Source organism: Beta vulgaris, mitochondrion (assembly GCF_026745355.1).
Source record: "Beta vulgaris subsp. vulgaris mitochondrion, complete genome".
NCBI classification, from domain to species: domain Eukaryota; kingdom Viridiplantae; phylum Streptophyta; class Magnoliopsida; order Caryophyllales; family Amaranthaceae; genus Beta; species Beta vulgaris.
In genome coordinates, this window is record NC_002511.2 from 175001 (window position 1) to 194072 (window position 19072).

The 19072-nt window shown below is 43.2% G+C and overlaps 8 protein-coding genes across 8 annotated transcripts, besides 40 other annotated features; 3 read left to right on the forward strand and 5 right to left on the reverse strand.

Moving 5' to 3' along the window:
• The first annotated feature begins 167 nt into the window (after positions 1-167).
• On the forward strand, positions 168-812 carry orf214. Its single transcript has one exon. It carries the CDS (start codon positions 168-170, stop codon positions 810-812), a length of 645 nt encoding a protein of 214 aa, NP_064041.1.
• Positions 813-4095: 3283 nt separating this feature from the next.
• On the reverse strand, positions 4096-5277 carry cob (apocytochrome B). Its single transcript is given in 1 exon segment — positions 4096-5277. A coding segment is annotated over 1 exon segment (1182 nt).
• Position 4118, reverse strand, in cob: a sequence feature (C to U RNA editing).
• Position 4197, reverse strand, in cob: a sequence feature (C to U RNA editing).
• Position 4354, reverse strand, in cob: a sequence feature (C to U RNA editing).
• Position 4370, reverse strand, in cob: a sequence feature (C to U RNA editing).
• Position 4470, reverse strand, in cob: a sequence feature (C to U RNA editing).
• Position 4599, reverse strand, in cob: a sequence feature (C to U RNA editing).
• Position 4710, reverse strand, in cob: a sequence feature (C to U RNA editing).
• Position 4864, reverse strand, in cob: a sequence feature (C to U RNA editing).
• Position 4920, reverse strand, in cob: a sequence feature (C to U RNA editing).
• Position 4953, reverse strand, in cob: a sequence feature (C to U RNA editing).
• Position 4980, reverse strand, in cob: a sequence feature (C to U RNA editing).
• Position 4992, reverse strand, in cob: a sequence feature (C to U RNA editing).
• Position 5236, reverse strand, in cob: a sequence feature (C to U RNA editing).
• Positions 5278-6471: 1194 nt separating the features above from the next.
• Positions 6472-6810, reverse strand: orf112a. Its single transcript has one exon. The coding sequence runs from the start codon at positions 6808-6810 to the stop codon at positions 6472-6474; it is 339 nt and encodes a 112-aa protein (NP_064043.1).
• On the reverse strand, positions 6752-7312 carry rpl5 (ribosomal protein L5). The gene is given in 1 exon segment: positions 6752-7312. A coding segment is annotated over 1 exon segment (561 nt).
• Position 6795, reverse strand, in orf112a: a sequence feature (C to U RNA editing).
• Position 7144, reverse strand, in rpl5: a sequence feature (C to U RNA editing).
• Position 7249, reverse strand, in rpl5: a sequence feature (C to U RNA editing).
• Position 7254, reverse strand, in rpl5: a sequence feature (C to U RNA editing).
• Position 7266, reverse strand, in rpl5: a sequence feature (C to U RNA editing).
• A 1333-nt stretch (positions 7313-8645) lies between the features above and the next one.
• On the reverse strand, positions 8646-8972 carry orf108a. The gene has a single exon. It carries the CDS (start codon positions 8970-8972, stop codon positions 8646-8648), a length of 327 nt encoding a protein of 108 aa, NP_064045.1.
• A 7859-nt stretch (positions 8973-16831) lies between these two features.
• rps4 (ribosomal protein S4) lies at positions 16832-17779 on the forward strand. Its single transcript is given in 1 exon segment — positions 16832-17779. A coding segment is annotated over 1 exon segment (948 nt).
• Position 16880, forward strand, in rps4: a sequence feature (C to U RNA editing).
• Position 16964, forward strand, in rps4: a sequence feature (C to U RNA editing).
• Position 17024, forward strand, in rps4: a sequence feature (C to U RNA editing).
• Position 17097, forward strand, in rps4: a sequence feature (C to U RNA editing).
• Position 17166, forward strand, in rps4: a sequence feature (C to U RNA editing).
• Position 17299, forward strand, in rps4: a sequence feature (C to U RNA editing).
• Position 17313, forward strand, in rps4: a sequence feature (C to U RNA editing).
• Position 17682, forward strand, in rps4: a sequence feature (C to U RNA editing).
• Position 17733, forward strand, in rps4: a sequence feature (C to U RNA editing).
• Position 17742, forward strand, in rps4: a sequence feature (C to U RNA editing).
• Position 17747, forward strand, in rps4: a sequence feature (C to U RNA editing).
• Positions 17780-17952: 173 nt separating the features above from the next.
• orf169 lies at positions 17953-18462 on the reverse strand. Its single transcript has one exon. It carries the CDS (start codon positions 18460-18462, stop codon positions 17953-17955), a length of 510 nt encoding a protein of 169 aa, NP_064047.1.
• On the forward strand, positions 18388-19005 carry nad6 (NADH dehydrogenase subunit 6). The gene is given in 1 exon segment: positions 18388-19005. A coding segment is annotated over 1 exon segment (618 nt).
• Position 18413, forward strand, in nad6: a sequence feature (C to U RNA editing).
• Position 18475, forward strand, in nad6: a sequence feature (C to U RNA editing).
• Position 18476, forward strand, in nad6: a sequence feature (C to U RNA editing).
• Position 18477, forward strand, in nad6: a sequence feature (C to U RNA editing).
• Position 18481, forward strand, in nad6: a sequence feature (C to U RNA editing).
• Position 18482, forward strand, in nad6: a sequence feature (C to U RNA editing).
• Position 18490, forward strand, in nad6: a sequence feature (C to U RNA editing).
• Position 18533, forward strand, in nad6: a sequence feature (C to U RNA editing).
• Position 18548, forward strand, in nad6: a sequence feature (C to U RNA editing).
• Position 18578, forward strand, in nad6: a sequence feature (C to U RNA editing).
• Position 18956, forward strand, in nad6: a sequence feature (C to U RNA editing).
• Positions 19006-19072: the final 67 nt, after the last annotated feature.

Sequence of the window (19072 nt, forward strand, 5' to 3'; positions counted from 1 at the left end):
GTCTGGGGTAGCGTATATTACGCCCGAGGTCTCTCGAGCCTTCTAAAGATTGAAATGACTATTCCAAATTTCACCTATTCTTTAAAGTCTCGTTCTTACCACTATCCTTTTGAAGCGGGTAGGGAACAGTGCTCATTCTATATAGACTTGAAAAGAAAAGCCAACTCATGCATTTCTTTATGCCCTTTTTAGCAATCTTCTCTTTTCATTATTTCTGTGGGTGTTGGATAACACAAAGAGCTGCCTTAATAGGTGGCTGGAATTCTTGTTTTTTGGGGATAATGATTTTGATTTTTCTTATTCTCTTTCGGTTAGACTCTTTTCGGATTTCCAAAAAATATGGTAAAAGATTTTTCCATTTCATTTACGTTATCCTCTTCTTTGTTACGTCACTCTATTTTGATTTTTTTAGATTTTCTTTTTTTAAGAAGTTCGTCTTCGATTGTCTTTTTTGGGGGGGCTTAGGTGTAATCGGTCTTCCTCTTCCGTCATCCGAGGCTGGAAGGATAGAAGGAAGCAGTAGGGGCTCTGGTTGGACCACTCACGACCTGGACGTCCTAGCAGAGCCCTTTTCGGAAACGGAAATGGAGGGCACGTCTGGCGGCACTGACACAACTAGCATTTCGGTCAATAAGCCGGAGGGAGAACCACCTTTCCCTCGTACCAATGCCCGCGGGGATCCAGCGGGCCATCGAAAGTGTGCCCTTTTCCATTCCAAGATGACGAAATCATTGGTGGAGACTGCCTCAACAATGTGTATCGTAGACTTCTGGAAGCCTTGCAGGCTAAAAAGGGGGAAGACCTCTCCTTAGCGGATTATGCACTAACACGATATAAAGCCGAAGACCTCTTTGAGGTGAAGGTGTCAATTATACGGCAGATGGCACCTCTGGACCCAGAGGGGATTGGGACCGGCGGGGCGCTCAAGCCCTATAAAATCCCCGAACTACCACAGGGGAGGAACCCTTGGAAAGGCGCGGAGTCCAATCCGAAGCCTTTCGGCTTTTAAAACAAAGGGTTCTTGGGCGTAGATTTGAGGATAGTGACTCGGAAGCATAGTGATAGTCCTTTTCTAGGAAAGATTATGCTTCTCGGGTTAAAGAAAGAGTAGCTTGTGGCTCCAGGCCACCCTGGACGTAGTCTACCTTCGTTAGTCTTGCCTTTTGTTGAAGATTTCGATGAACCAGGTAACCAAAAGTCACGATCGGTAGGTTGAACCCCGGATCATGATTCTGGAGCACGCTGGTTCGAGTCCAGCTCGTGACAAGACCATGGTCATATAGACGGGAGGATAGCCCTTTTAGGAGAGTGGTTGTCTATCCAACTTATCGTGGTTAAGCTGCTTCCTTTCTTGCCTGCCCTCTTTGGGGTTGGTTACTCTGTAATTTCATATAGAAAGACTAGATTATCCCTTATGTCACGACTTTCGCACCCGCCGACATGGTAACCCCGCCTAAGCAGGCGCGAGTGCTGGAAGAAGAGCGAACTAAGACTCCAGTCAGTGAGTTAAGCCTTTAGGGCATCTTGTTTACGTCCTAGGGATCAAGCATTTACTAGGCCGAAAATAGCAACAGAGAAGGAGACAGATTCCGTTCTACTATAGAGTGAAATAATGAGACTACCTGGAAAGCCAGCTCAGCGCTAAAGCCAAGTCTATTTCAGGTTAAACTGATGTATTTGCAGAGTCTTTTTCTCCAATCTTTTTGAATCACTCGACCGATAGGGAGAGGGGAGGAAGAAGGAGTTGTTCCAGAACCCGCTGGCGGAATATCCTTTGTTGGAAGAAGGGCTGCTGGTATGACATCAATCACCTTTACCTGTGAACAAAACTCAAGCTTTCGCGTGGCGAATGCGCTTATCTTTATCTTCTTGATCTGAGAATGATTACGCGTAGTAGCGGTCAGTCCTTTTCCTGTTAGATAAGCCTTTCTGCTTTCACATCTGGATGCCGAGAAGAAGCTCTTTCTCTTTCGTAAGAGAATACCGGTCTTAGGTAGCGAGGAGGAGACTGATTTTCACTGGAATCACCCGCAGGCCTTCTGATCCTATGGCGATGTTTTCGCTTAATTAAGCAGCCATAGTCCGTGCTAGGAAGATAGAATAATTTGAAGTCAGGCTGTGAACCAGAGGCCTATTCTTCTTTAATACGAGTCAACTACTGCTTTTGCTAGCCCGGAGACAGGTTCAATCTTCCGACACGGGTTTTTGCGTTAACCAATTCAATGGATGGATGAACTGACCCTCATGGGATCATGCCCATTCCGTAGCTTGAGAGAGAACGGAGGTAGGTCATGGGTGGTGTACTTGAAAGAAATCCCTTCACAGCTGGGTTTCTCTACTACAGGAGTTAGGGTTTCTGATGCAGCTGCAATCGAGCTACCATTTCATTGAAAGAGTGATCGAGATTCGGATCGGAAGAGTCTTCCTTTCCTGTCAGTAGCCGGGTAGCGAAACGACCTTAGGAGGGAGCTAGAACCTGCATTTGACGGGCCTTGGTTTACTCGCTCTTCTTCTAGTTTTTGCTCTTCTACTGAAGCTTCTGGCTAGTCAGATTTCCTCTTCTATTTATGTTATGGAACGAAGCGGAGCTAAGTGAAGCTATTAGGAAAAAGATCCTATTCTTCCTGGGACTGTCCTTCTGATACAGAATCCGAGACTGAAGAATCCGTGGGTCTTGCTGCAGCTCTGTTCTCCGGATCTGGAATAAGCCCTGCGCTTGACTCGATCAGCAGTAGATTAGGTAGAGAAGATAGCTGTAAACGACTCCGCTCTTGTTAAGCTGGTCTTTCATCTCTGTGCTATAAATGAGCAATGCCCGGACCTGGGTCCAGGATAGAGAAAGAGAAAGAGATAGGCTCTTTTGTCAAAAATCTTTTTCTTCCTTCACTTCGTTCGTTCCTCCCTCGAAGTCAAAACTATCCAGATCAGCTTTGGTGTGCTAACAAAGCATTCCCTCTGAACTTCTACCATCTCTTCCTTGCAATCTTTTCAGATCCGATGCTGCTCTGAGCAGGATGGGAAGGCAAGATCTTCTTTTCATTTGAAAGCCATATTTCGACCCGGACGTTTTCGGGCTGCCCCTAATAACCAACGAATGGCAAGCGCTTTTGATAGACAAATAAAAAAGAGAATTACTTGCTTAACCGCTTTTGCTGCTTGAGCTTCACTTACGTGCCTCCATCGCTTGCCTCTATCGATAGAGAAGTTCATTTCTGATTCAACTAGAGGATTGGTCAGGCCCTTAATGCAAGCACTAAGTAAGTCAACTACCTTTTCTGACTCCTAACCTTTATCCCCTTTCTCAAGGCTCGATCGAAGGACGCCTTTAAAGCGATAGAAATTTTATTACAATAGCATTATATATATTGGCCTAGACCTTCACTTTCTTTCTTCCCGTAACCTAAGCCAATCTTCCTTCTTTGGAATCAAAGCTATTTTCCTGCTGCCCTTTGAGACTCGAGAGGACTTCATGGAATTTCTCTTGCGGATACTCTGTATCCATTCGAGTCCTTATGAACTTAGCCTTGCCAGAAAGGCCTGCCTCCACCCCTCCTCCATTTTTTGGATTTGCCCCTGATGAGCTTTTCATCTCATCATAGAACGTCTTAGCCCTGGAAGAGAAGCTCGGAGTTGGTGCCTACATAACTGCTTTCTTACTTACAGAGAGCACTCACTGAGTTACTTACGATCTCAAATCTCTCTCGAAAACAGAGTATGTTGACTTCATTCTCATCTCATCCTTTATGATCTCTGGGCCTTCTCACTATGAGATATTCCCAGTACAGAAGCATATTCATGCAGAATACATACTGCCCACTTTTTTAGAGGATAGAAGGTTCTTTTTTTTTTTCAAAAGTGGAGGAGCATGCATGATACAGAGACTCTTCTATGCGAATGTTCTTGCTTTCAAAAGACGAGTAAGGGACGGGGAGTTTCGGGAACAACCGGATTTGAAAGTTCACCCTTACCCTATAGTAGACTTTCTTTTCCCTATCTAAGCTATATCAACATAGCCAACTAGAAAAAACGAATCCGCTTGTCAATTCTTGGTGTAATACTCACTCGTCAATTCTTGGTGTAAGAATTTTTCACTGATCAGGTGTTCTCAGTCTCATCCGTGTAAGAATTAGGAATTCTTCTTCCAACTCGTCCCAGAATGGGCGTTATGGCAAAGAACAAGAAGAAAAGAAAAGAAGGAATTTGTCCAATAGTAACAAAGGGTGCTTCCACAGGTTGACATCCGATCCAACCTAGTAGTAAGCAATCCGCCAAAAGCAACCAAAAGAGTCCTTGGTAAATCGGGCGAAAACTTGAACTACGTACATACATACTTTTAAAAAAAGGTAAAGCCAAGAGACATATAAAAACGGGTGCTATTGCGGCTACACCTCCCGATTTGTCAGGTATACTACGAAGAATGGCATAGATGGGTAAGAAATACCATTCCGGCACAATATGAGGCGGGGTGGGCATCGGATTAGCAGGTATATAATTGTCGGGATGCCCCAAAACATTAGGAGCATAAAAAATCCAAAAGGAAAAAAAGATAGCAAAAGCTACCCAACCTACTAGATCCTTTACATAAAAATAAGGGTAAAGGGCAATTTTATCCATCTCTGAATGTACACCTAATGGATTATTTGATCCATATTGATGCAATGCGGCCAGATGAAGAAGACTGGCGCCTACTAAAATAAAAGGGAGTAAATGATGAAGACTAAAAAAACGATTTAAGGTGGCATTGTCCACGGAGAAACCGCCCCAAAGCCAAGTCACTATGCTATCTCCTACTACAGGTATAGCGCTAGCTAAGCTTGTAATTACTGTAGCTCCCCAAAAGCTCATCTGACCCCAAGGTAGTACGTATCCTATAAAAGCTGTCACAATCATTAATAAGAAGATTACAACTCCGAGACACCGAACAAATTCCCTAGGGCTGCTATAACTCGCATGATATAGACCACGAAAAATATGAAGGTGAACCACAATGAGAAACATACTTGCCCCATTAGCATGCATATAACGGAGCAACCAGCCCCCTTCAACATCTCTCATAATGTGTTCTACGCTGTTGAAAGCTAGATCCACATGAGGTGTATAATGCATAGCTAAAAAAACGCCAGTCACTATCTGAATGACTAAACAAATCCCAGCTAACGAACCGAATCCCCACCAATAACTAATATTGCTCGGGGTTGGATAATCTATCAAATGCTGATTAAGTGTGGAAAATATGGGTTGTTTAAGAACAGAGAATCGTTGGTTTCTTAGACTCATTTGCTTTGCCAAGATTCTTTCTATCGTGACAACTCTTCTTCCCCACCCCAGTCACTCCCCGTCTTCCTCCTAGACGCCACTGGTACTATTCATCTATATATGGATGACTCCTGCTTTCTCCCCAATGGAATGATCTGGACCCTTACTTGTTCCAAGTATTAAAATAGGAATTACCTTGCGAAAGGACCTCTAAATCCGACGGCCTTGGCTGAAAAGCTTCCAATTAGGTCAGTAGCTGGCCGAGTAGCTGATAGACCAAATAAGCACAGTAGCTGTTTAGAGCCGAAGAGCTCTTTTTTTTATTATATTTGGGATTCTATAGCCTACGTACTTGCCTTTAGGGGATCGAAGTTGGATGAATTTCCAGTGGTTCCTTCCATCGGCGTCATCGAACCACGTTAGCAATCCAGAAGAACTGGAAGCTCGAAACGACCGGTCAAAGGAATTGATCCGTTTAGTTCTGTTCTTCTCCTAGTTTTATAGTACACTCACGTAGAGGGATCTTTCCGACGCTAAGCGCGCTGCATCCCCTGTCCAAGTTGAGGATGGAGCGGATGTTGAAAGAGCTAGGATAGCAATCGGTCAGGGAATCAGCGATTTCCTTTAACGAAAAGGAGAGCATAGAGACTCAAGAAAGAGGTCTTAGTCTACTATTAGGGAAGTTCCGAGTTCATGCTTTGATTCCTAGTTTTACATTCTTCAATAGAAGAAGTAGCTGCCAATCGCTTAGTTCCGAGTTCATACTTTGATTCATTCTAGCTCTTAGGGATGGAATAAGATATAATAAAGAAAGGGCTTAGTACACGTGGGACTTATGCCTTTCTTTTCGGATCAATGAGACAAGGAGTTACTCAGAGCTGTAGTTAGGCCCTTTGCCAAAGGAATGGAATGGGACCCCTAGAAAAGCGCGTTTAAAGGGAGGGAATTCAAAAAAGTCACTCTTTCCAACCTTTTCTATCTATAGAAGTAGGTTTTAGAAAGTCAATTTGAGATTTGTATTTGCGTTGGTTTTTCCAACGAAAAAAAGCACTTTATTGTCTTTCTCATTCGGAAGGCTCAGTCCCACACTCTGACTTCAATGATGGGAACAACCTCTGCACTCCGGCGCTCCAATGAACAAGAGTTCTCCGCCTTACTATATTTAGAATAGTGGTCGATCTTTCGGGAGTCACTTTCGTAACTTATTTAAAAATGTTATACCCGGTGAGATTCTATCTTTCCAAGAGTACTACCCTGTACGTAGTCTATGTCTGGAAAGCATACTTGACAGGAGATAGACACAGGCGGTAGAGAGGTCCCCCACTTCGATTCCCGCCCCGTTAGCATCTCCGATTCGAGATAAGGGATTAGTCCGTTAGTCTTTTCGGTCAGGGAGCCGGCCGGTATCGGGATCTTTACAAAAAGCTTTCTAACGTCTTTTAGTTTTAGCTGCGAGCAATGTTTGTGATCTCGTATATTTCGATTTTCCGACATCTTACTGAGTTTCTCCCTCATCTTTTTGCAAAAAGCCGCTCCACGGTAGTAAAGTCTCATCTTGTGTGTTGGCTGAAGTGACAATAGTTACATTGAACCCTCGAATATGTTCGAAGATCTCAAAATGATCTTCTAGTTCCGGGGAGAATTCGCAAAACTCCGTTTCCATCGAGAATTGAATGGAGTTTTCCCGTATTTCCACCAGAGAATCTAAGAGAGACATTACTGTCGAGATTCTGACCAAAAAATGAAACATTCCATGCCCTCGGAGAGTGCTTTGTCGTGCTAGGTCATTGACATATCCTTTGTCTTTATTTGACCCCAAGAATGGATTGGATTGAAACGACTTTCCTATCGAACCCCTGCGTGTCCGTATAAATTTCTGACCGCACGGAATCTCCATAGCCAATTTTCCATTTTGGATTATGAAATCAGAAGGTGCTGCCTTTGGTACTACTCTTATTTCACACAATCCAGGAACGTCCATAACGTTGGCGTGATTCGGTTTGAGCAACGGATCTTGACGTGAAACATCTTCGTAATGAAAATGGAGGGGAAACATGAGTTGGCTTTTCTTATTCATTCTTTGACTGCTCTCTCGAGAAATGAAAAAAGACTTGTAGGATATTTATAGTTGGTTTTTTCCAACCAAGAAAGGCATGGGAGTCCTTGGGCATTGCTTTTCTATTTATATACGAAATTTCCAATACTGCCTCGATGAGACTTCCATCCGAACTTCTTTCTTGATGGGAGATTCGGAGATGTGAGTAAGGGCTACTCCCAAAACAAGGCCTTAGCAGCTCTAGGCAAACTTGGAGATTGAATGTGAAAATAAGATGAAAGAATCGTGTGATACTATAGCTAGAGCTACGATCCCGAGAGGAATCACTCGACTTTAGCCCCTTGGCGGGCGGGCTTCGAGGACCCTACTTACTAATTATTTATGCATGGATGCAGGAAGAGCCTAGGAGTGAATCTGTAAATACCGATATGAAAGAAGAGCCTTGCGTGCCCGATCATGATATGGGTACAGCTGATGCTTCCAGCCAGAAAGGTGATGGTGCTAGAAAGATGGCAGTGAAGATCATGGATGAAGAGCTAGTCAAGCTGCATCCTGATGATATCCACGTACCAACTACTGGCACTGCTAGTGCTTTTGTGGATTCACCTACTTGCCTGGCTCCCCCGGGAGCTTCCTTACATGGATCGAGTTCAAATGTATAAAATCTTATAAAGCCTTACTTAAGCCTTTCACTTAAGAGTCCCATCTGGCCTACTAATCAAGCAACTCTAGCAATTCATTTATTCTAGTAATAGAAGAGAGCTCTTAGCTACGAGAAAGTCAAGAATGCTTTCCTTAAAAATAGGATACTATAAATAAATCGACAGGATCTACTGCAATTCCTAAAAATGGAATCGGAACTCTTCCAGTTCTGTGAGAACTTTAATCCAGTTGATGTCCCCCACCCTTCCCCTCCTCCTTCCTCCGTTATTTTCAAATTTTCTCTATAACAAACTGAACTAATCCGTGATCTGGGCCTATTGATTCTTTCATTTCGGTGAGGATTCCATAATCAGTCCCCTCCTTCCGATAATAACTATTTCGATGGGGAAGACTCCTTCCTGAAGGCAGTAAGGTTTGTTTAGTTTTAGTTTAGGCTGCGTCAGACTTACTTGCCCCCAACAGCCGTAGCTAAAGGCTTAACCCATTGTTGAGTACCCAGATTCTTCAAGCCCTCCCTCCTTAAAATCCGGGGAAAGCTCCATATCAAACAAAAGAAGCTTGACCGGTAGCGGTAGGGAGAGAGAAGTTTGGGATATCTTCTGAGTTTGGGCTAAGCCCTGTAGCTATCGGAGTTTCACTCTTTTCTTCACCGGAATTGGAATCTACTTCACTAGATGAAAGAAAGATAAACGCTTGCAGCGCCTAAACTTGCCATGGAAGGATGTTCACCTTTTATCTTTAATAAAGAAAAGAAATAAGGAAAGCTCGGAAAGCAAAGCAGTAAACGAGGGAACGGAACTCGCTTTCGACTTAGAGGAAAGAGAGAATAGAGTGATGTTTCTAGAAGACGAATAAGATCAGAAAGGCAAATAGGGCAATGGCTTCGGTTAGAACTTTTTCTCTTATAAATTCTTAAAAAGTCTTTCCTCGCGATCAGGAACATGCTATGGATTAAGGCGAAGGAACATCCAAACAAGAAATATGACCCAGAAAGCATTGGTTTTTGTCAAGGGGTATGTATTTCCATTGCTTTCCCAAGAAGGGCTCTCGTGTTCATACCCCTTTTAGAAGGGGTCTCGGCTTAGAAGAGTCTGTGGCTCGTTTGATTGATTCGACCCGGTTGTTTCAGCCGTGGCTTAGTGGCTAGTCTCTCTTAACAAGCAGTCGCCATACCATAGCCCAACCACTTACTACCTCAGCTAGGTAGTCTCCTAACTATGAGACCGTGCCCAACAGAAAGACTTGTGGTCAACTATCGTATTATCCTAAAAGGGGGACTCTCTTTCGAAAGCCGGGGTCAGATATCTCCTAAATGCTGTTCATACGCAACCCCAAAAATTCTGGTTCCGGCCACCCATCCATATTTTTTCCTTCCCTCTGGCACAGGAAGGGGCACACTGATACCTCCAGCCAAGAGGAGTGAGAGAGAGTCCATTATCTTGTATTGTAGCCCCGCTTACTAACTAAATAGTGATTGTTCCAGCCGGATGGAGAAAGATTAGCAATTGGACTCTTCTATAGAATGTATATTGAGAAGGATTCGAACCCTTAACCTGTTGTTTTTTTTTGAAACTGATCTATCTCAAGCCACCGGAGTCAAAGCTGCCGTTCTCTTCTGATCGTGGACCACCCTTCAGATTCATCCCACTACTGAAGTGAGATCACCACCGGAGAGAGGGAGAATTCAAGTGAGACTGCTAAAAGTCGGATCTTTCCTTTACTAAAGTAAAGCATTTCATTGACCGCTTCAAACTCGTGAGCAAATCTCTTTCTTTGCTAGAACTCGTAGCCATATATGACCCGTTTAGCCTGAGCCTACTAACATAACAAACCTACTCAGACTGAGCTGAGCTTCCTAGAAGGCTACGCTTTCCTTACTAGAAATAGAGCCCATTACCTTGACTGACCGGGGGGCAACTCTCGTATGAACAAGGTATCGTACGCCCCTTCTCTTCTGCTTTCAGCCAGTTTACAACAGGCCTTCTGCTGCTAACCTTTCTTTTCTCCCTCTGCTGTGCACCTTCAAGCGGGGCTTCCGCCTTCAACTAATCGTTATAGCTTTTCGAAGAAGTGGCTTCCGATCTTTATTGCCCTGCCTTTCCTACCAATCCGCTAGAACAATTCCATAAGTTAGCTATTTACTAGATAGAGGTCTTACCTCGGACTTCGTCGCTTTCCCAGCATTCATTCGATTGATCGCAAGCCTTCAAACTCGCATTCGCATGTTGGTTGTTCCCCACTAAACATCTCGGGTTCCGGTGAAAGTAAAGGTTCGGACCTTCCCGGCTGGACTACTTGATCTATCTCTTCTCTCATTCCGGACTTACCTACTCTACTTCGTACCTTGGATCTCATTCCTTTTCACATTTCATTGACCTAGCTTGACTTGAGAGGGGAGGGAATGGTTGACGAGACTTTCTTCGAAACCGATTGCGTACTAGAAGATTTTCTTGTTGATTCACTAACCCCCGAGCTTCCTTAGTTGTCGAGGTAGTGTAGATCACTGGGGCTTGCTTTGCCCACGTCATCTATCTATGTTCTTTCTTTTTCTTCTCTTACGAAATGGATAGTTAGAGAGAAAGAGAACTCCCAAGGCGTGATCTATTCTATTAGATGAAAATGAAAAGGTCCTATCTGTACTATTGGATTCACTGTCCTTCTCTCTTCGATGCCATCTTATTCTATGTCATTTGTCCGCCTTTAAAGTATGAAGTGACTTTCCTTAGGTCAATCCCTTTCATGATTTGACCCCGAAGCTGTGGGGAGGCTATGCACACTTACTATAAGTGGGGGGGGGAAAGTACTCCCTTCCAGTCAGAGTGTGAACTCCTGCCTTTCTCTAGAGTAGTCTAGTCCTTGTTTTCGCTAACGAATGCGGCTGGCTAGTCAAAGCTGAATCAGGGGAACCGCTTTTCTTTTCCTTCGATTGCGGGGACAAATCCCTTAATTCTTTGATCTCGACCGACTAAATCAATCAATAGCAGAAGTGTTTTTCTTTTCGATTGAGCTTCTATTGGCCCTTAGCCTTTGATGAAGATGATCAATGGTTCTGCCGTTATTGCAGGAAGAAAGTAATTTACCAATCCCCAAAGCTACAAGAAACCCGAGACTACAACAACCGCTGCCCGAGATAAGACTTTTTTGCGATGCGGCGTGATTCAAATTGCTACGCCTTCCGATCTCGCATTCGACGATCGGGAAAATAACAAACAAGAAAAATTAGATGGGAGATTTTAGTGGGACAATGCGCCTTCGTATGCGGTCGCGGCAGATAAAGAAAAAGAGCATTCCTGACTCGCGTCCATGATCCAGTCCATGCATGCGGTTCGGCCCATGCCTGCAAACTAGTCTACGCCCACGGTCCAACCCGCGCCTGCAGTCCGACTCATGCCATCGCTCCAGCGTTAGAGCTTATCAACGACACTCTGTCCCGCCCCATGAGAGCACCTACCACGAAAAAAAAGGGGGTAGAAAAATGCTCTATACAAGAAATGAAAGAAGCAGCTATCGCGGGATTTCCGCATCCGGAAGTCTCGCACGCACTCCTCCAGCATCAAATGGAGAAAGACCTTATCCGCTCCTCGTTCCGTGCATAGCTCACTAGTCTCAAGGGGGGAAGGGGGATCCATACATATGGTGCCTTTTTAGGAAAGCCTGGATGATCCTCGGAGTGGTGAAGTGAGATCCAGGTTCAAGCATCGGGCTTTGCAACTTGGGACGACCCTTTCCAAGATTTGCTAAAATCCCTACCCTAAAGGGGGATTTTCAAAGTTGAAGAGAATAAGTCTTATTGAGCAGCTCACCAGCATCCCCTCCTTCTATGGTCAAGTCTCAGTTAACACTGCCTCTGTGACCGCTTAAGGACCATTACGCCCTATATGCTAAGGCTCTCAACTCCCATGGTGAGATAGGGTAAGAATGCTTTATTTGAAATGAAAGCCCGATCCTCATCTCTTGCGTACTCTTGAGTAGGGGTAGCGTAGTTCATTTTGATATCATAGCATCAATGGTTCCCTCCTCTCTTATGCCGAGATAAAGGAGAATTATCACTCAATGAATCCATATCCCGGGTTTTCCCATTTACTTCTTTGAAAGCTAAACAAATAGGACAAAAGGATGGCAGAGTCGCACGCCTCCTGTTGTGGATTAAGATCCTTGCCTTGATCTTCTTATTGAGGATCCCTTCATAGAAAGTATGAGAGTTGCTGTGCATACCTAAGTTAACGGGAAGGATATTTCTAGTAGTTATACGATGAAATTCATTCTACCCTCTTTCTTCTATGAGACCATCTTTGGCAATGGGAACTAAGTCATATCTGTGTATTTCACAGGACTAAGGTATATCTTATTAAAGCATATCCTATTAGCTGTTAAACATAACAGCCATTGGGATGGTGACAGGACTGATAGGCTTTCTTCCCCTAGGTCTTACTAGAGAAAATCCCTTCTATCTTTCTTTTCTTACTTTCTTTCATTTTTTTTTATTTGCTATCGGAAAAAAGTTCAGGTTTAAGCGAGAGAATGAGTTTTTGTAATCCTGTGATCAAGTCTGTGATAAAGCCTGAGTCTTGAAAGCCGGTTGCTTGCCAGGCCCTTGCCTATGGATAAGTAGTGGAAGACTTTGGCTAAATCATGGCAACCCCAGGTTCAGCCAGTTCTCGTGTAATTATATCTAGTTTAATTCCTTCTTTTTGAGAGCCTGTGCTATTCCATTTGAATGGGAGGGAGTTTAATACGAGCCAAGAAAGAGGGTGCTTTCCTTTTCCATTGGAGCGAGTGGAAGTGCTAAGTTTAGGGTTGTGTAAGCCCGCCAGTGAGAAAGTTAGCTAGAGATTAGGTATAGAGCCAGTTATTGAGAGTGCTTTTATTACAAGCCAGTTCCCTTCCAGACATTTTGAGTTCGAGTGCTTCGCCCATTTACATTTAGTCATTCTCTTCTCGTTGGGATCTTTCCTCCAGGCAGTCTTCAGTCTCTCCAGTTTAAGTCCTAGGGTATGCCCCTGTTCCTTTCATTTACTTGCCAGTATCAGCAGTTCCTTAGGAAAGAAGGTCAGCCTTCGGAGTTGCATTGGTAAGCCCTAAGGCAAGGGCACCCCTTCTAAGTTCTGCAGTCCTTTTGTAAACGCATCCAATTTCAGTCCTTTCTTTAGCCCAGTGCAAGCTATCCTGTGTTAGTTGTAGTTTCTTCTATTCGTTCTCTTTATGCTGCTCTGCCTTCTGATCTCAGATCTGGTTTTAAGAAAGAAAGATAGATCATAGATAAGAGAAGAGGCACTATCAAAAGTAGGCGTAATAGGCGAAGTAAGAGGCTACGTTAAAGAACTCTATTGAACTAGTGTTTCTTTCCTCTCTTCAGATACCCCTCAAGCCCTTAAGTAGGTTATACTTTTTTTGGTAGGACTGGCTATAGATTGATTTGGTAAGTCTGATGAGAATCTATATCTTTCTCTTTATCTGGGAGAGATTCCTCCACTTTTTTTCTGGGTTTACGTCTATCAAAGTATTTAGAGGGTATATTCATATATTTTTAAGGAGTACCATAATATGGTTGGAAGAAGACTATCACCTTCTGGGCATGGTCCAAGCAAGAAACTTTCTGCATTCTGAAACCCTTTGAAAAGTGCCGCTTCCTTCTTTTCTTTTACTTTTTGAGTTATTCCTAAGGGCAGTCCTAGTCTACTAAGAAAGTTCAATCAGTAAAGCTAGTATCCATAACTCTTTTTGCTTTCGAGCGAATAGGTTCCTTTCATAGGCTAAGACTTTGAAGGACATTTGGCGATGGAGTCTAAATATAATATAAGTTTTAGTCCTAAGCTAAACTCCTGTCCTTTGTAGTCCAGTATAATCCTGTAGTAGCTTTCCTTATGTAATAGCCTGTTGTTGGAGTTTCATTCTTTTGAGTAGTGCTAAGCCCTTAGAGTTTCCTTCCTAATAAAAAGGATTAGTAGTAGTAGCCCTCTTTTTAGTGAGGTCCGAAAATCTGATTTTCTTACTCTTACTGACTATTCCTGACTCGGGGAGAGACAAGACAGACATATCCGTTTATGAAGCAGGAGATTCTTTTAGAGGAAAGGCTGAATCGATAGCTATCTGGAAGACAGCTATCAGGAAGCTGTATAAACTAAAGATGGCGGTATTAGAGATGATTATGGTCACAGCCGAAAATAAATCCTATTTGTTACGGAACCCAGGCTTTGTCCTTAACTTAAGGACCTCAACTCACTACGGGTTGGTAGCAGCTACCGACCTTATCGAGATTGAGTAGGAGCTACAGAACGTATTGAATCAAAATCGTTACTTGAAAAAGCCCTTCCCTCACAGCTCCCTCTAGCCAAAGGAAATACCTGCATTCAGCTCCAAGCGAGAAAACCCAAGCCGGAGAACAGCAAGAGAAATTTTTCTAAGTCAGAATGGAACGAATATGACAAGAAGATCGATCCCGTATGGAGCCATCGTCACAGTATGTCAAGAAACCTACCTTTCCAGAGGGTTTTGCAGACAAGCGCTTCAGGATCTTAATTACGGATTTTCTGCTGCCCAACAGACTTTGCTGTGCAACACCATAGCTGTCTCGTAGGCACCCTTTTCTTCAAGTCCGGAGACTGGAGCTTTGATAGGAAGTGGACAAAGTCTACCTAGGCTCGTTGGAGTGAGCAACTCTCCAGATCTATTTTCAACTGCCATATCAAAACGGTGCGCTTTCTATGCTTATATACATACGATTTAAAAATCCAAAGATTGGTTGGTGAAGGAAACAAGTACTTCCCGCCAGAGAAGTCGAGTGAACGGCACTCCGGTCAGGAGGCGGGGCCCTAAAGGGTGAAGAGCGACAGAAGGTCTATCCTGTAGACTGCTTTCTTAGTTCTCAAAGCTGCTTTCTCTTTCTGGCTGCTATATGTCTAAACAGGAGAGGGTTTATGAACCTTACAGAGACACTGCACTAGATGCGCATGAGGGAATGAATTGAGACTACCACACACGAATCCCATACCTCATGATGTAGTTGCTTATCCTTGGTAGGACGTATTGCGATAGAGCTTTCTCTAGTAGCAGTAGAGAAACTGCACTGTGGAAGTTCAACGGAGAGAATTTGTTGATCTTAATGATGAGAGTATGAAAGTTAGATCGGGTCTATGCCTCAGCATATTCTCATCGGGTTAGTCTAAAAAAGAGGAGTTGAAAAGCTCTAGTCTTTACGCCCTTCGTTCAAAATTCCGGTTAAAAGACTTAAGAGCAAAGTTCGAAAGAAAGAAGGAGAGAGGTAATGGTATAGCACTATAGGGAATATAGAAAGATATGGGAATTAGGAAGCAGATGGGAATACCATAAGAGAGATCAACTAGAGCTTATGCCAAGGATGACTTTCCAAAGACTAAAAGTCTATTACTCATTTTGTTTTGAAAAGGATATCCCTAAGAGGATTGCTAGTTAGCCACCTTCCATATACAACCGGTGGAATAACCAGCTTCAGGAATTGACTCTGCTACTCTTTCATCCAAGCCCAGTTCAAGCTCTCAGATATAGGCCTCGTCTTGGTCGACTATCACCAAACAGGTCAGAATTTCCGGTGTTAAGCATGTAGCTAGACTTTCTTTTTTCAAGAGATTCTGTAAGCAAAGAAGGGAATCCCTAGTCAAGGAAGTAAGCTAAGAAGGTAATTGCTTTGAAATGCCTAGTTCTTAGCTCTTAGCGAGAATAGGTTCGTAGCCAAGGTAGGGCCGAATCCACTTAAGTAAAGCTTCCCAGCAGTCAACCCAGCATTGAGTGAAGTTCCTTCCTTCCCTCAGCCCTTTCCATTCTTCTTTCCATGTAAGGTAATTCCTATTCACTTACTCTTTCAAGTCAACTCAAGAATACGCTGCTTTGACATCACAAAGAAAGGGGGGAACTTGACTGCCCCGATAGAAAGAGTTTCCAGAAGCAAGCGAAGGAAGACGGGCAAAATGTGGTGGCCGATTTACTCTCTTTTGGAATCAGTTTGGCTACATCAATATCCTATCTGATTCGGTTTCTCATTACCCTTAGTCCCATATATCTGCCAAACAAAAGAGATTTTTACTACAGTCAGGTTCTGACACTAGCATTCTTATATATATTTACATATGCAAAAGAACTACGAATCTAATTTACTGCAACGACTCATCTGCCAAGCATCATCAGAGTGGCCTGGGGATTGGTTCCTGGGGACACTCTGAATATTGAGCCATTAACAACTCGGAGGGCATTAATACCAATGACCCGGAGGTCACGGTCCACAACTTTGCCCACAAGGCAGCTCCCATGGTAATGCCAAATGGTGCTCACTGTCTCTAACGGCAGAAAGATCATTACTCATTAGCATATCATTTGATTGATCAATGGGCAATGTAGGTCCTACAACTCTCTCCCCAGAGCCTGTCCTAAACTTGAAGTCCCCCATGGTCAACATCTTTCCTATTTTGCGCATGCCGCAGAGTTAAAACTCCACATCTTTTGGATCAGTAAAGTAGTTGAAGCGGACAACTGGATTGACCCTAACATCAGTATTCCTTATCCCCACTGAGGGAAGTAGCTAACCTAACTTCATATGGATTAGTAAGGATCAACTGTGAATAAAACTCAACGTTGCGAGCTCCAAAAGTGATACTGGAAGGCCCACGGGTAAGCAAAGATTGGCGGAGAAAGGGCCCGAACCAAAGGAAGGTGCCAAGCCGAAGTGTACAAATCTCATAGGTCAATATCTGATCAGTCTCTGTTAGCAGCTTCAGTAGGATTCAGGTCTTTTCTTTCTTTAAATAGAGGGGTCGCGGAAAGAATTGGGTTCGAGTCCCATAGCCCCGATGTGGCGAAAAAGACTGACTGATTCAACAATAGATAATGACTGCATTAAGATTTAAAACTTGTCGTCTAGTTTCAGGAAATGTTCGGAATAAAGAACTTACACTATCGCAACGCATCGCTCTCCGAAAATGGAGAATGAAGAAAAAATCTATTAAGAAAAAGATGTATCCGAGAAAAAATCGTAACAGTTACATACAATTACGAACTACACGAAAGTTGTCCCTTTTTCATGGGAATTTACCCATCACAAAGATGCACAGAAGAACAAAACGAACTTCATATATCCCTTTTCTACTCAATCCAGAAACAAGATTGGACGTTATTCTGGTTCGTCTACATTTTTGTGAAACTATTCCTCAAGCAAGGCAGCCGATAAGTCATCGAAAAGTGTGTGTGAATAATGGAATAGTAAACATTAGTCATTTTAAAGTTTCCCACGGTGATATAATATCTTTTCAAGAAAATTACGCGAGAACCCGCGGTGAAGAAATAAGGAAATTTTTCTATATCAAAATATCAGTTGAAAAAATCATAGGCAAATTAAGGGGTCACCGGGGAAGACTGCGGAGCAGAAGCAAAACAGAATGGTTCCGCCGAGTAAGAATGCGGAGCAGAAGCAAAACAGAATGGTTCCGCCGACTCAAAACTAAGAAGGGATGCCGCCTACTACTAAAAGACCGGTTTTTGCAAAAGTTACATTCTTCTATGCAAGAACAAGACTTAGAAAGAACAAAGAAGTTTGGATCCGACGCTGAGCACAACAGAATGAAGAGGAATTTTTATCACTCCGTGACCTTATTCTTATCGAAGAAGAGAAGAATCAAAAGGATAGAACTACCTACTCATTATTCGGAGGTCAATCATAGAACACTAAAAGCTGTGGTATCTTATGGACCTAACATAGATCACATCCCTCACGACATAAGATTGAAAGATCCAAACCTTCCTCTTCGGAGCGGAAAGGGACGTGGCCAAAACACATAAAGATCGGCGTAGTCGCTCATAGGGACATATCTATCCGGATAGAGATAAGGACAGGGATCCATCTAGAAAAAATATTGAACCGGTTTCATTTTTTTTTTTCTTGATTCTGATTGATTGCCTTTTTTTGACGACAAGTTTTAAATCTTAATGCAGGCAAGGGAATGCCAATTCACTTACTTGAACAAGTAAGGAAACATTTTTTCAATTATGACTTTATGGGTCGGAGCGTAGACGGGCGAGCAGAGCCCAGGAAAGAGGGAAGCCCTCATAGAGCAGTCTTCGACTTCTAGTCGACTGCTGGCCTGAGAGAAGGCGGCCTCCCTCGGGAAACATGGCCCAATTTCTCTTCTTTCTTTTTGATTTCGGGTTTCTTTATTGCCCAGAACGCTAAAAGGTGGGGAAGAAGCTAGCCGAACCTGAGCACATAAGAAATTATCGGCGTCGAGAGATCGTAAGTAACTCAGTGAATGCTCTCCAAGAAGGGCTTGTTTGGAAGAAGGAAATGAAATATGAACAACCGCGCTGGTCGTACGTAATAGATCGACTTTCATGCTAGTTCTTACTCCAAACCAGCATGAAAGTTCCATTTCAGTGAAGGACGACGTACCATGATACTTTCTGTTTTGTCGAGCCCGGCTTTGGTCTCTGGTTTGATGGTTGTACGTGCTAAAAATCCGGTACATTCCGTTTTGTTTCCCATCCCAGTCTTTCGCAACACTTCAGGTTTACTTCTTTTGTTAGGTCTCGATTTTTCCGCTATGATCTTCCCAGTAGTTTATATAGGAGCTATAGCCGTTTCATTCCTATTCGTTGTTATGATGTTCCATATTCAAATAGCGGAGATTCACGAAGAAGTATTGCGCTATTTACCAGTGAGTGGTATTATTGGACTGATCTTTTGGTGGGAAATGTTCTTCATTTTAGATAATGAAACCATTCCATTACTACCAACCCAAAGAAATACGACCTCTCTGAGATATACGGTTTATGCCGGAAAGGTACGAAGTTGGACTAATTTGGAAACATTGGGCAATTTACTTTATACTTACTATTTTGTCTGGTTTTTGGTTTCTAGTCTTATTTTATTAGTAGCCATGATTGGGGCTATAGTACTGACTATGCATAGGACTACTAAGGTGAAAAGACAGGATGTATTCCGACGAAATGCTATTGATTCTAGAAGGACTATAATGAAGAGGACGACAGACCCACTCACGATCTACTAAAGGTATCGGAGATTGATTGGTTCGAATCCAATTCGTGAGATGGCAGTGATCTTTAGCTGGTCATGGC